Source organism: Micropterus dolomieu, linkage group LG20 (genome assembly GCF_021292245.1).
Source record: "Micropterus dolomieu isolate WLL.071019.BEF.003 ecotype Adirondacks linkage group LG20, ASM2129224v1, whole genome shotgun sequence".
In the NCBI taxonomy this organism is placed as follows: domain Eukaryota; kingdom Metazoa; phylum Chordata; class Actinopteri; order Centrarchiformes; family Centrarchidae; genus Micropterus; species Micropterus dolomieu.
Window position 1 is genome coordinate 27315534 of NC_060169.1, and position 14088 is coordinate 27329621.

At 41.6% G+C, this 14088-nt stretch overlaps 2 protein-coding genes across 6 annotated transcripts in view; one reads left to right on the forward strand and one right to left on the reverse strand.

The window, feature by feature from the left end:
* The window catches only part of cd276 (CD276 molecule), a 65621-nt gene extending 55759 nt beyond the window's left edge, over window positions 1-9862 (reverse strand). The window contains exons 1-2 of one of the 3 annotated variants that reach the window (XR_006822060.1): window positions 9582-9862; window positions 4321-4416 (exon numbers count right to left, since the gene is read on the reverse strand). Coding sequence is in view for 2 of the 3 variants with exons in the window: in XM_046031759.1 (XP_045887715.1) it covers window positions 4321-4366 (46 nt within the window). In the remaining variant the exon portion in view is untranslated. Of the gene's footprint in view, window positions 1-4320; window positions 4417-9431; window positions 9555-9581 lie in introns of those variants that run through there. The other 2 variants (XM_046031759.1, XM_046031761.1) reach the window with 2 other exon arrangements.
* Window positions 9863-10349: 487 nt separating this feature from the next.
* LOC123958435 (ubiquitin-like protein 7) overlaps window positions 10350-14088 on the forward strand; it is a 5337-nt gene continuing 1598 nt past the window's right edge. The window contains exons 1-8 of one of the 3 annotated variants that reach the window (XM_046031757.1): window positions 10350-10477; window positions 10928-11108; window positions 11248-11367; window positions 11448-11533; window positions 13107-13191; window positions 13286-13343; window positions 13463-13596; window positions 14008-14057. In XM_046031757.1, the coding sequence (XP_045887713.1) occupies window positions 10934-11108; window positions 11248-11367; window positions 11448-11533; window positions 13107-13191; window positions 13286-13343; window positions 13463-13596; window positions 14008-14057 (708 nt within the window). In that variant the 5' untranslated portion in view covers window positions 10350-10477; window positions 10928-10933. Of the gene's footprint in view, window positions 10478-10510; window positions 10718-10927; window positions 11109-11247; window positions 11368-11447; window positions 11534-13106; window positions 13192-13285; window positions 13344-13462; window positions 13597-14007; window positions 14058-14088 lie in introns of those variants that run through there. The other 2 variants (XM_046031758.1, XM_046031756.1) reach the window with 2 other exon arrangements.

Consider the following 14088-nt stretch of genomic DNA (forward strand, 5'->3'; position numbering starts at 1 on the left):
TGAGCGTAACTGCAGCTCAACACATTTTCATTCTGGACATTTTGCACCACCTGAACATCAAAGGATTCTGCTCAAAGGATCTGTGAGTCCTTTCATACCGATTATTCTTATGATATAACCAATCCCTGTAAAAGTCTGAGGGGAAAGCTAGCTTTTGATTTCATGCCGTCAGGAGCAGATGTGGATGTCCAAAAGACTCCCATTCCGAAAAAAGAATTAGCATCTGGAAGACATTAAGGGAGCGATGGGAGTGTGTGCATAGTAAGCACGATTTGGTTCGAAATTAGCAATCTGAAAAATAGTCTGTGTCTTGGGCAGCGGCTTTCAATTGGCACCTCAGAGAAAGAGGCACAATATGGATGAGATTATAAGGGAGTCTTAAAGCCATCTGTGGTGTAAAGGGGTCACTTTCAACATTAAGCTCTGAGAATAATCTCTTCCTTCCCCATTTTTTTGCTCCAGGAACTCATCATGGAGTGCAAGTGCCCTCACTCAGGTAGAGATACAGGTGATGGCAGATGGGGAAGACAAGGACTCTGACTTGCTTATTTTCAGCAATGTCACAAATCAAGATGGGACTCACTATTTTCACTCTCTTTCTTGCTCCCTATCTCTGTTCCCTCTGTCTCACTTCCTTCATGGATGTATGCCATCTCAATAACCTGTTAATGGGCTCCGGCAGTCAGATAATAGCGCCGGCTGAAGAACAGCGGGCAGATAAGGGCGAATTTCTGGCTTACGAGCCTGAAAGACAGAGAGCCGTTTGATGAGCAGGAGGCTGGGGATGGAAAAGGGAGGAGTGGGGCTGGTGGACGAGAAAGCACTCCAAGGTGGCAGGAGAGTCATGGGTTCAGATGCGACTTCAGTGCAGCTAATTTTGCTACACTGAGGTATACACATTATGGTGTTCATTAAAATGGAGCCAGGAAGAGTTGATGATTTTTTTTTTCCTGATGCCTCTGATGGGGCATTTGTTTTACATCTGCTGTCTCATGAAATGACTCCAGCTCTTTCACAGGTTCATATCCTTTGGTGATTCACGGTTCCATGCACCAGGAGCGATTCGAGGTTAAGCAAGGGTCAGTTTGTCGCCAGCTGTGCGCCGTCTCGATGACAGAGCCCCCGTGCCAGACATCGCCAACGCCACATCACCGAGGCAACACCCTGGAGGTAGGTGTCTCCCTGTGTCAGCTGCCGGGTTGCTTCCTCAGCAAGTCAGTGGCTGTGATGCTTTCCAAGCACAGATCAGCATCCGTTCAACTCATTCATCACAGCCCACTAGGCGCACAGCATACCCACATATGGCTCCGGGCCCCTCTTCCCCTCCAGAACTGCAATCTCGGCATATTAACCGTATCAATTTTTTAACAATCCCACAAGGCAGCATTTTTAGGCCTTGTTGAAATAATCATGAGGTGCTTGTTGGGTAATGCACTCTGTTTCGATGAGCGCACTGTGAGAAAAGAAGAGCTGGGGAACGGTGAGACAGTGGCAAGCCAGCAGAGGCTGGTCATTATGTATGCATTGCGGCGAAACCAATCTTTGTTGAGCCTGTCCTCGGTTGTTTTTAAAAGGATACTTCACTGGACGCAATCAAATTAGCAAGAACATCACTGATATGGGGTAATAACCCTAAATTGAATTTCTGCACAGGCTAAAGTGTCCCCTCTCTGCAGAATCAATTGCTGTGAAGAGAAAAGGAGGACAGGAAGAGGGCATTCATAGTTAGCAGACCTTTAAAAAGTACACCAGAGATGCAGGCATGAGCGGGCTATTTTCACGCTCCGGAGCCCCGCCATAATGTGTGCCTGCCGACCACTGCGATAGATGCAATCACTCCAATTAGGCTAATTAATTTGAATCACCTTACAGCCCCCATCACTGAGAGTGAAATCGGGTCAGCTTTCCATTCCCGCATTTGCATAAATACAATTCTCTTTCATTGTTTGGGTGCTAAGAGCTGCGCAGGGCGAGCTCTGGCTGCCTACTAGCTGTGCTAACTGAACAGAGAGTATGACAACAACAAGCAATTAGCTAGACAGCCTCCTGTTAGCTCTGCCACTGGCTGACAGTGCTGTGTGCTCTGCTGGAGTGAGCCAAGGATGTTACTGTACTCAGCTACTATTACTGTACATATACACAGACAGTTCATGCATTTTGCTGGCATGTATAACCACTATGGGTTATAATGAGTGCAATGAAAATAAACCTAAGCTATTACAAACCAGTAGGGTCAAGGGTCCAAGCCAGACTGGGTAGGTGTTGTCAATTCCCCTCACTTCTGCATCCTCAATACTGCATTTAAGCACAAAAACAACAACTCCTTACAGACAAGCCTCCTCATCGCTGCGGTGACACAACAGCTGTGCAGTGCTGTATGAGTAACATCAGGGTGAGGTTTCAGGGAAAATGATCCATCATCTGACTACTGAGTCAGCTGGGAGCTACAGAGACAATGTTACTGCGTTGGGATGACACTGTTGCCATGCACTGTCCTTGTGTTTTTCTTCCACAAATACTGTTTGTGATGATAGGAAGCGTGCTGGCAGAGACCACAAAGTCTAATCGTGTCTACTGATATGGGCACTTGCTGGAGTTATCCAGCAGTGACACGGCTGAATACAAGGAAGATTACAGCCAGTAATCCCAGCGAGGGACCTGGAGACCTAGGAGACCCAGACATATACACAAATACACAGAGGCTCATATAATTACACAAGTCTGTAGCATTTCTGTTTCTCTGGCCAAGAAGCAAAAAAATAAACAAACTGATCTTTAATCAGTTCCTCAGATAATTACTGTTGTCCTATACTGGTAAAAAAAATAGACATTGCACTCAATATACATTAATTAGAGTCAAAAGATTGAACTTGTCTGTGTTGATATAAAAATGCACCACAACTGTCTTTGAAGCTGGTGGCACAGCTGAAGTTACTAATATTACACAAAATTAAATAAGCTCCGCAAAGGCATGCAGTGTTTCTGTACCATCATACAAGCATTCCATGTACAGAGACTATAGCATCAAGCTAGACCCCAACTAATTCACTTAGTGCTCCAGTTAGCAGAGAGAAACTGAATCATTGTTTGAGCTACAATAGCCCATTACCCGTGAGTTAAAGGGCTCCATCAGTCCCAGACACCTCCTCCTCTTCCCTCCCGGTGAGAGGAGTGAGTTAGGCAGTGGATGCCACACAGCCGGTAATGAGCAGGCCGCGGGCCCATTTGTGCTGGGAGAGAATAGGTCCCTAATGAACCACTGAAGACACTTGGGTCCACTGAGTCAAGATTGAAATGTGCCACTGATGGCCGATAGGAGGTTGTCAGCTCAACCAAAGTGCAGAAAAAGGCAAAAAATAGCTCTTTCTAAATCATGCTGTTTTGGATGATAAAAGTTCTTTGTGAACTTTGTGGGTGAGCCACAGTATGCTGGGCCCAGTTCTGGCATGCATGCCTTCCTCCTTCTTCTTCAGACTATACATTAATATAAAGGAATGTCGTCCACGGTGAGATTTTAATTCACATTATGTCTCAGCCACACAGACAACTGGGAAAAGGGTGGTGTTAAAATATACGCACTCTCCCACAACCCCTCTTTTGACATGCTCAATTCCCTTCTTTTATTTACCATATCTTGAGACATTATCAGGCCCACACAGGCTATTTGTCTCTTTTATTATGATGACACAAGTTTTTCTTGGAGAACCATTTCTACCGAAATAAAACTTCTGAGTGCGTGAGTTATGAGTCCTCAGTTGCAACATCAACCACCGCCATGCTTCCCAGTGTTATAAATATAAGAGAATGACTTCCACATCGCACTCCCTGAGTCACAGCAGAAAAACTGCACTTCTAGCACTTTCCAGCGAGGGCCTCACCCTAGCCCCGAGATCTACTCCTCACCTGTCTGGAAAAGGTCAAAGCAATTCTGTTTTACAAGCTTAATTTAAAGAAAAATATAAAAAAAAGACACCCTCCCTATCATAGAGTTGTAACCCTGTAAAAACTCAAATTAAAGGAATTATTGTGAAAAATGTCTTTTTACTCCCTGAGGCAGGACGTCTGTATAAATAAGAGTATGTTTTTTTTGTCAGCTCGTCTGGATGGATGAGAGTTTAAACAGGGAGGGTTTATAACTTTCCAACTATTGGCACATTACTTTTTGGGAGTAGCCTCATTTGAACTGTTGTTTTGCTGGGCGAAGCCTTTGAAGGGGGAAGACTAATAGGCCCTGCAGGGTGTATTGTTTAACAGAAAGTGGCATTTCCCACTGCGGTGACTCTGATCTAATGGCAGGGCACAGGCAGGGGAGATACCCACCCATAGCTTGGACGGCCAGCATTGCAGGAAGCAGGAGGGACAGCATGGTCTTCCAACGTGGATTCGAACCGCAGGTCAACTTCTTCAGACACAGTGCTGCAGGGGAAAAAACACAGACATCTGAGGAGGAGATTTTGATTGTAAGAACACAGAACACTACAGTACAGGAAAAATAAGGGAATGTCTGGACAGAAGGGTGATTACAAAATGACAGAAACAGAAAGGGGGGTCTTCTATGTCTTTGTTTTTATCTTGCTTGGTCTCTCAGGTGGGTGGAGTTTGAGAAGATGAGACAATGCAACATATTTCATTAAATATAGGCCATCTTAGGGTCCAGAATATATTACTTATCATAAAGTATATTTGAAGGTGACTATTTCAGTCTATTCTCTGGCCCGCTCAAGGCTTTTCTCTTTCAGAGAGAGTGGAGCTGTGACATATGACAAAAGAGGACTTCCAAAGTTGACAAGAAAGAAGTCAAGTCATTCTCTCTGCTATCCAGAGGGAAAACCCTACTTTAGGAGCAAAACAAAAAAAGACAGACAAAACTTCCCCCCTCCCTATCTACTTTCACTCTACCATGCAGGAACAGATAAAAAGTCTCAGCAATGTTAAACACTGTTGTATACTTTGGGTAATATTTTGTCAGGGTAAACCAGAAAAAGTAGACTAAGGCTATGTTTTCCACTAGAGAGACAAATACTGTGCATAGGTAGATAAGCGATGTGTATTGTGTGCAAGAATGCAGAGTACAAAAGAATAAAGAGGAAGACAAAAACAGAGAAAGGAAGGGGTTTCTATTATAAAACCGACATACTCAGCATTTAAAATATTAAGCTAATGGAGGAATTTCTACTTAATTAACGAGTACTAACGCCACCAAAAAAATATAACTAGAAATATTCTACTGTCATTAAAGTCATTGGATATCTTCTCCAGATATTTTTATTGTGTTATGATGTGCTGTAATATCATGCACAAATGCACTGTGTATTGTATCGTGTGCTCTGTGTGGTGTTATGGTGAAATGGGTTTTGTTAATTTGACGTGCTTCAAACAAAAAAAGAGAAATATCCTTAAGCAGAAAAAAGGATACGAGTAACAATCCACCAGCAGTCATTCATCCTTTAGTTTCCTGTCAGTAACTGATTTAGCGTGACATCATTTCTTAGCACATAAGAGAAAGGGCTCCTTTGTTTCTTCACACTCACCTCCTCTTTGTGAGTTCTCCATGCCCAAATTTTATGTTATAGCATTTTTTGTTTACAGCAACAAATTATTCTGATGGCATACATTTCTGTTTGTAGAACATTAGACAATCGTAGGGGAAAGTGGTGCAAATACTATAACTATTCATAGAGGCCAACAACAACTAAGGTCATTAAAAATAAATGGGAAAGTTAAAGGGTACCTTGTCACTTTGTGTCTATGTGACTAATTGGGACATTTTTAAAAATTGGTCCAGTATTGAGCGAGCACACTGCAGTAACAGTGAGACAGGGCTGCAATGTAATGCCCCATCAAAGTACATCCACACACAACAGTCACTATATCGCAATTGTCAAAGCAACCAGACTCCATTGATATAAACAGTAATTTTACCTTGCAGAACACGTGAGTTGCTGGTCTACCTCTGCCTCGGACGGTTAGTTTGCTTGTGTTATTGTGTGACATAGGTGTTTTAAAGGGTTAAAAACACCAAGGTGTCACCAAGGTATCTCAGTAGGGATTCTTTCCATAATGTTGTCAGACACTCAGACAACAATCTGAGCCTGTCGGTGTTCTCAATTTTTTGATGTAGTGTCTAAACAATGCTCTGTAGTGTTTTACATATTGACTGGCTGGCTTTATGTTTTGAAAGCATTGTTTGATTTTTTTGCACAGATCACGTGGTTTTGAGGCGATTGTTTGATTTTGCCAGAAGAGTCAGGGATTTTGTGAATGTAGTTTAAAGACTGGGTTTTGTGTTTAAAGTTTCGAGAAAATGGATGAAGGTTTCAATAAATGTGTTCAGATAAGCAGCATAACGTTCCATTTTCACCACTTTTAAATACTATAATCACACAGTACTGTCATTCACATATTTTTTTCTGTTTCTGTTGTTTGAAAACTGCACACATGAACACTGATAGTGTTGTTGCAACAACAACCCTTGCATTGAGCGGCTGGCAATACTAGAGAAAGATAGCTTGATAACATTGCTGCTAAATTACAAAAGCTCAGTTTTCCATATCCACGCTGTCTTTCTATCTACCTTTAACAGTGTTTTAAAATCTGAGAAAATAATTTTTTGTAACGTCCCACCAATAAGTGAAACTTTAGTCTGAGCGGCTAAATGTCTACACAAATCTACAATTAAAAGTTTTGAAAACTTTGTTTTCTTATATGTTGTGTGGACACAGAGATTTAGATTTAGATTGGGGAAGGCAGCTAACAGATCACTTGTGATGTTTTCAATACTGCTGTGGTAGCTCCACCTCATGGCTTCACCAAAACCTTTTCCATGAGGCTCCATTTATGGCTTCAGCCAAGAGGATGCGGGCAGGAGAGCAGCTTCATCACAAAGTTTCCGTAGCAGCACACTCACCACTTGCTCTCTGGACTTTCAGAAAGCATTAGCCTGCTAACCCAAAAGAGACGCTTGTTACACTATCTGATTCTCCCAAGATATTCAGAAGCACAGAATACTGCACATTCAAAAATGGGAATAAATATTCAATGAAGACAAGACCAGACACATAGCACAGCCGATCCCCTCCAAAAGGGCAGGGTTTCTGTAAATACATTTGTAAGTCTTCCTAAGGATAGCCTGAAATGTAATATGCCAACACACCAAACCACAGTCTGACTCTGCCCGTGTTGTTCAGACACCAGGAAACCATCAAAAGGGTTTTTTATTGAATGACTCAAGTACTTAAACTGACCCCATGCCAGCATGTAAATGCTTTTTAGTTCCTTTCCTTTCACAATTCAACTTTTTTAAAGGCTATGTTATCCAACCCTATATTACACCAGTGTACCAAAACTATTGCTAGCTCTTTATTCAGATTTCAATGCTGTTCATGGAATTAACTAATAGGGGTGCTCTCTAAAATGAGCACCATTAAAATGGGAAAAAAGTCACTGTTTGACAGTCTGAATGCCTTGACTTTCTTTTAGTGATTGGTCGGTAGCTTTTGAGCCATAATCACCAGTGTATTTCATTTTGACACTGTGCTAAGGATTATTAAGCTTCTTACAGAGTTCAAAGGAAAGAGAAATGATTCTTGAAGTATCACAGAACATTAAGATTTACAAATTTGACATGCTCATTGTACCATCACAGTATTCTTTCCAGAAATCTGTGACAGTGGTTCTTTAACAGTTTGTCTTTTTACTGACACTACTGCTTTTGAGTCCACTCCTCTCCTGGATGACAAGGCCATTCTTAAACACAATTAATATAATGGGTCTGATTGACCTTCTGGGCTCAAATATCTCATTGGCATATGGCTAGCACCATTGCCAAGCTCCTCAAACCATTGGGAACCAGTCAACCCTTGACAATGGGGACATTTCCAACGTGGAACACACCGGTCCCATTGAGGACCGCATCAAGGGAGGAAAGTGAGCCTTTCAAATCCATATGGTGAGAATTTAGCAAGCCACCTTAAGGGATGACTGGATTCACTTCATGCTGGGAAATGTTCCCCATAGTAGTCAAGTCAATTAATGCATTAGTTTCTCAAAATGAAGAAAGAAGAGCTCCATAAACTTCAAGAAAGCTTTATGCATCAGACGTTGAATAAAAGTTTTTGCTTTACAACTTTCATTTTAACTTCTGAAACTTTAATTTACAGTTCAGACTAGGCCATGTACCAGTCTCATACAGAAATCCAATAATAGGCGAGAGATTGCAGTAGTATTACATTACATTTATTTATTTAGCTGACGCTTTTTTCCAAAGCGACTTACAATTGATATATATGTCGCATGCCTCTGGAGCAACTAGGGGTTAAGTGTTGTGTCTTGGTGTCTAACAGTGGATTAGAACCCCAGTCTTTCACACCAAAGGCGTGTGTTTTATCCACTGTTCCACCACCCCCCATGTATTAATACTAGACTGAATATTTTTATCTGACTGATAATTAGCAAATGAAGAAGTGACAACTGGAGGGCATATGTGTCTTCTCAAGACCAGAAAAAGATACTCGAACACCCTGCTTTTGTAAAGCCACAGCAGCAAATTTAGTGTAACCTTTATCTTACGGTGGCTTGACATATGTGCATTAATATGGAGATTACATAATACTATGAAATGCCTACTGTCACAGACTGCAATCACATCCCTGGCAAAAAAAAAGATGCATCTTCACAGTGTCAAATAACATCATTATCGCGCCACTATATCAGAAATAATTTCCTATACGAGCTGTCAGAGTGGAAAATACTACATCCTCCTACATCCAACAGGAAGCTGTACCTGCCAGCGCAGCACAGCTGCACCGTCATGTGAGAAGGGCAGCATGAAGCCAGCCGACATCCTCATTGCAGCGAACAGCAGCTCCTATGCTTGTGGAGCTTGATTCTTTTTTCCTTGTGACCCCTTAAAAACTAAGGAATGTCAACTTGCAGCTTCTAGCTGTGACCGGTTCAACCAAATGACGTAATTCACATGAAAAAATAAACAACTTAGAGGAAAGTCTGAAAAAATAAGCACAATTCAGTGTAGATTTGTTCCCACTTTTCCTTCCTGTTAATCATCTGACCCCTCAAATTTGTCTTGTGGCTCCTTGTTGGGTCTCAACCCTCAAGTTGGGAACCCACCCTGACCCAGTCTATCCTGAAACAGTTAAATCCATTCACACACAAAAATAGTGAGTGAGGATTTATTTGTTTTTATAGGTGACTATCTCAATGACAGACTGGGTACAAAGGCAAATGCATAGTAAACTGTTAAAGTTTCCGTTACACTGCAGTGTTGACTTTTGTCAAATGGGGGCGCATTCCATTTCATTCATATAGCTGAAACTGTGTACACTGTATAGCTCAGCGATCGTCTGTCTTGCTTTAAAACTATAAACAATTACCAGACATTACAGAGAACAGCGCCAGATATGTGAACTAGTTACCCTGCCCTGGGTTCACGGGTTTCTTCTGCTCCCGCCAGCTGTTGCTCGTCTTTAAAAAATAAAAGTTAACAGTTGTCCTTTCCTGCCTACATATGATAATCTGTCTGTTAGCTCGTGCTGCGCTTTCAAACACAATTTCTTAGGGCTTACCATGTTAGTGGGGGGCGAAACTTAAAAAAAAACAGTAACCATCCAGCGGCGGTGACTCTTTTCGCTGAGCAACACAGCCGATGTGATTTTCCAGAGTGGTTCCTCTTAGAACAAAGCAAAACTAGAACCGCTGTCGACACGATAACAGTTGGTTTAGACGGTGGATAAAGCAATAGGAGGATTTTTTCAGAGTGTGTGAGTGTGTTCCATTGATTTGGGACGGTTGTCTTCAGAGAAACCACTCCTTGTTGCTTTGTCCAGCAGTGATGTCATACCGAGGGGGGAAAAGAGTCTGGAGAGTCCCGACCCCCCAGGTTAACCATTTGTGCACATGCCGATATAGCCTACCTCGTTTTCTTACAACATAGCCTATTATACTGCATGACAAATGCAAGTTATGATCAAATAATATGTATCTGTATAGAATACGTCGTATTTACGTACAATCTTTAAACCTATCACTGCAGAAATAAACAGAGATATCTTAAATAACTTTACTGTAGGCTTAGCATGCCTCCTGCCTACCTATATAATTTGCCTGGATTAATATAGCTTTTTGATTAAATCCACCATGGGCCGGATTGACTATTATATAGCCTATATTTTTAAAACCATTACATTGGCATGGATGCCTAGTTTGTAAGCAGAGGTTCGCCTGATGATTGGGCTACACCTTTATTTAGACTGGTGATCAGTGTGTCCTAAAATGAGGCACGCAGACCATAAAATTCTGTATGGAATAACGTCTGCCCTTAGACATTTTAGGATTGGCCATGGTTAAAAATCCACAGAGAAAAGACAGAAGCAAACGCTCCTTTGCTTGGACAGTGGAAGTAAACGTAACGTAGACCACGTGACTAAAACCAGGAAGTGACTCGAGTGTCAACAAGAAAACGGTGAGTGTGCGCTTCTTAAAGAGTGCAGTGGTCGTGGTGTTTGTGTTTGGCATTTCTTTTGATGCTATCAAGAGGTTGTTCTTAACCAGTCACACGATACGAAGAGCTCACGTTTAATTCAGTTAATCTGCAGGCTTTTTATTTAATTTTTTTTAGCAAAGGCTAAACAGCTAACACAGGGGTTGAGCAGGTTTGCTAACGTAACGTTTCATGGCACAACCCCCCAAAAGATATATGAAGGTAATAACAATACGTCTAACGTTTATCTCATGTAGCATGTGGTGACGTTACTGAACAAAGATAGACATTACTTTCTCTGGTCGATCTTCAAATAAAACATAGTGAAACGATAATACATCATTTAACTCTGGCCAACGTTAAGAACCCCAGGCTGATGATACCAGGACCTGCTGATTGTAAGTTAGCGTTTTTACTCTGCTTCTGTAAAAGGTAGAGATGGCTTCTTCAGACTGGCAGCTGTCTTTGAAGCTGATGGATCAGCCCAAATCCATCTTCCACTTCCCAGAGATGATGCCAGGGGATGTTTCACCTGGAGGATACAGAGTCGCTACTTTAAAACAACTCGTTGCAGCACAGCTCCCAGACTCCATCCCAGACCCTGAACTAATAGGTCAGTTACAGCTTTGGCGTTTGAACATGATCGCTTTGCTGTGATTGAGATGTTTCTGTGTTTGTGCTGCTGTTCATGGTTATGTCATTGTTATGTTTGTGCTGAAAGTGTTCTGTCTCTGTTCATATTTTCGCACTAGAGCTGGTCCACTGTGGGCGAAAGCTTAAGGATGATCTAACACTGGATTCCTGTGGGATTCAACCGGGATCTACCATACACATCCTCAAAAAAACATGGCCAGAGCCAGAGAGCAGTCCAGGTCTGTCTGTTTGTCATTTTGTATAAGTTGTACTGTAAATGAAACTGAAAGTCTGGATCTGAAAATGTTTTCTCCTCTAGAGCCTGTGAACAGAGCAACTGCAGCCAGGGAGTTCAGGGTCTTTCATGCTGCTCTTCACTCTCTCAACTCTGCCTACAGAGATTCAGTGAGTAGACAAACACACAGCGGCAAGCACTGCAGTGCCCATGGTGACACCCCTCTCCCTCCTTCTCTCAGTGCTCCCAAGAGTGTAAATGATGTTCCATTTGATCTACTTAGGTGCTTAGATTTAGAGAAAATGGTTAAAATGTGTATTAATAAACATCTTTACTTGATTTAGTGTTGTAGTTCATTTTAGTCAATATCAAGAAGAACAATGTTTGGTCTTCCACCCACCGCTCATGTGATTTCTCACTCGATGCAGTTTTGGACAGTCTTTGGTACCACTGAAGGGCATACGTTTAAGCCTCATGTAGATTTATTATCTTCTGTTCTGACACATCTGGCTGCACAAAATGTAAAATTTGTCCTGATTGACCTCTTCAGATCAGATTTCACTTCTCCTCCAATTTGATTATATCTGTAGGAAAACTGTGACTGTCTCATCGCTTTGAGCCTTGTCACACCGGCAATAAACCATATCCAGTAGGGTTTGGTAGCTTTCTGCCTTACACACAGTAAAAAGTTAATTAGGTTGTCCTTCACTGCGGACTGCAGGAATGCATCGGGATGTTTGCACTTTACTAATTTGCGTCCTTGACCTGAAAATGTTTTGGCTTGAGTGGTTGGATGGATTTTGTTTTTGGATTTGGAGTGCAGTCATTCCAGTGTTTACAGCTGTTTACTTCTGATTAGATCACTCTACATGCATTTAAGCACTGTGTGTATGTGAACAGGGCCCTGGGCAGCTACGAGCTGGTCAAACATTGTCCTCAACAGCAACAGGTTTAGCTGTTATGGGCCAGCAGCTTTCCATGACATAAACCTACTAAGCACAACCACTTTTGGAATACCAACATGTTGGCTTGAGCGATGAAGTAGTTCAGATAAGAATGGGCATATTTTTCTGACATAAAATGGTGTGATCCATGGATACTGGTACATAGGAAGATGGTGATACTTGTCAGCATCAGAAAGGGTCAACCTTTTAAATCACACTCGGTACTCAAACAACTTTTTATATTTTGCATCCATAGTGTATTCCGATCTGTCATGAAACTATTTAATTTGCGGAGTGATGCAGAAACTTCATTGAAATCAGACAGCAGATTCGGCCATGGGTGTACACCAGAGATTTATTTGTGGTGTTTATGGTTTAAACATTCCTAAAAACATGTTGATTTAAAAAAAAAAACAAAAAAACAAAATGTTCAAGTGGTCCCATTTATTGCTGCTCATTTCTTTCTGACAAGCTGGTATATCTCTATCCAAATGATCTCTAGATGAAGCTTGTGTTGTATATCATTATCACCACCAGTCAGTACCTCCTCCCAATGTATCTCAAACCTGCAATGCACCCTTATCATGTATATGGTTAAATTAGTATTGATTTTATATAATATAATAATGCAAATTATACTCCGATATTTCCGGCAACTGCCAACATATTGTTCATTTAATGTTGTCTGAGTATCTGAACAATTGCTGCCTGCTGCAACTACAGCAACTACGTTACTGCTGCTTTTTCTACTGGCTGCTACATTTATTAATGGGTCTTACTGTCTTTACCCAACACTTAGGTATATAAAATGCTGACAAATAAAGAGTCTCTGGATCAGATCATTGTGGCGACACCAGGGCTTAGGTCAGACCCAGTTGCCTTAGGTAAGACCAGCGGAGTTTTATAAACACTGTTATTGTTGCACCATGCAAATATGCAAATAGTAACATTTCCCCTAACACCCTTTTATCTGTTCAGGTGTGCTCCAAGACAAAGATCTCTTTGTGCAGTTCACAGACCCTAACATGCTGGATGTGTGAGAGCGCTTTTTCTTTGTTATTGGCTCTGCTATGACACAAGTACAGTACAGACACCCGAGTGGAAGGCCCTTTTTATATTCACATGTACACTTTTCGTGTGTGTGTGTTTTGATAGATTGATCAGCTCACACCCTGCCCTCGTCAACGCCATCATCCTGGTCTTGCACTCTGTGGCAGGTAGTATGCCCGCTCAGTCCAGTGCCAGCTCTTCTCGCAACGTCTCTGCCAGTTCTTACAGCGATATGCCGGGTGAGCAAGAAGGATGGCGTGGTAAAAACTGACATAATCTATGGCAAGCAGGAGAGGATCGCTAATAGTTATAAAGAATTGCTGTTGGCAAGCTCCAGATATTGAAACAACTGAATTGAGGCAGACACTAGTTTAATATTTAAATAAAATGCGACAGACACCTACTTACAGTGTTGTCTGCCCTTTTAAAATAGAGCATTTTTTTCAACATATATTTTAAACATAAAAAATATATTTTTTACTCTTTTTTTTTATTTTTTTTATAAGCCTACTGTAAATTGATTCACCTACATTATTGTTTACTTCTTGTTCTTGGTTTTCCTTTATAATTGTGTTTTAAATGCATTTTTATGTATCCGCTTTTGTTGTGTTGGCACTACACATGTACAAAAATGCATTTTTATCTGACAGGAGGCTTCATGTTTGAGGGCATGTCTGACGATGAGGACGACTTCCAGTCGGTGAGTCCCCCCCCCCCCCCCCCCCCCCCCC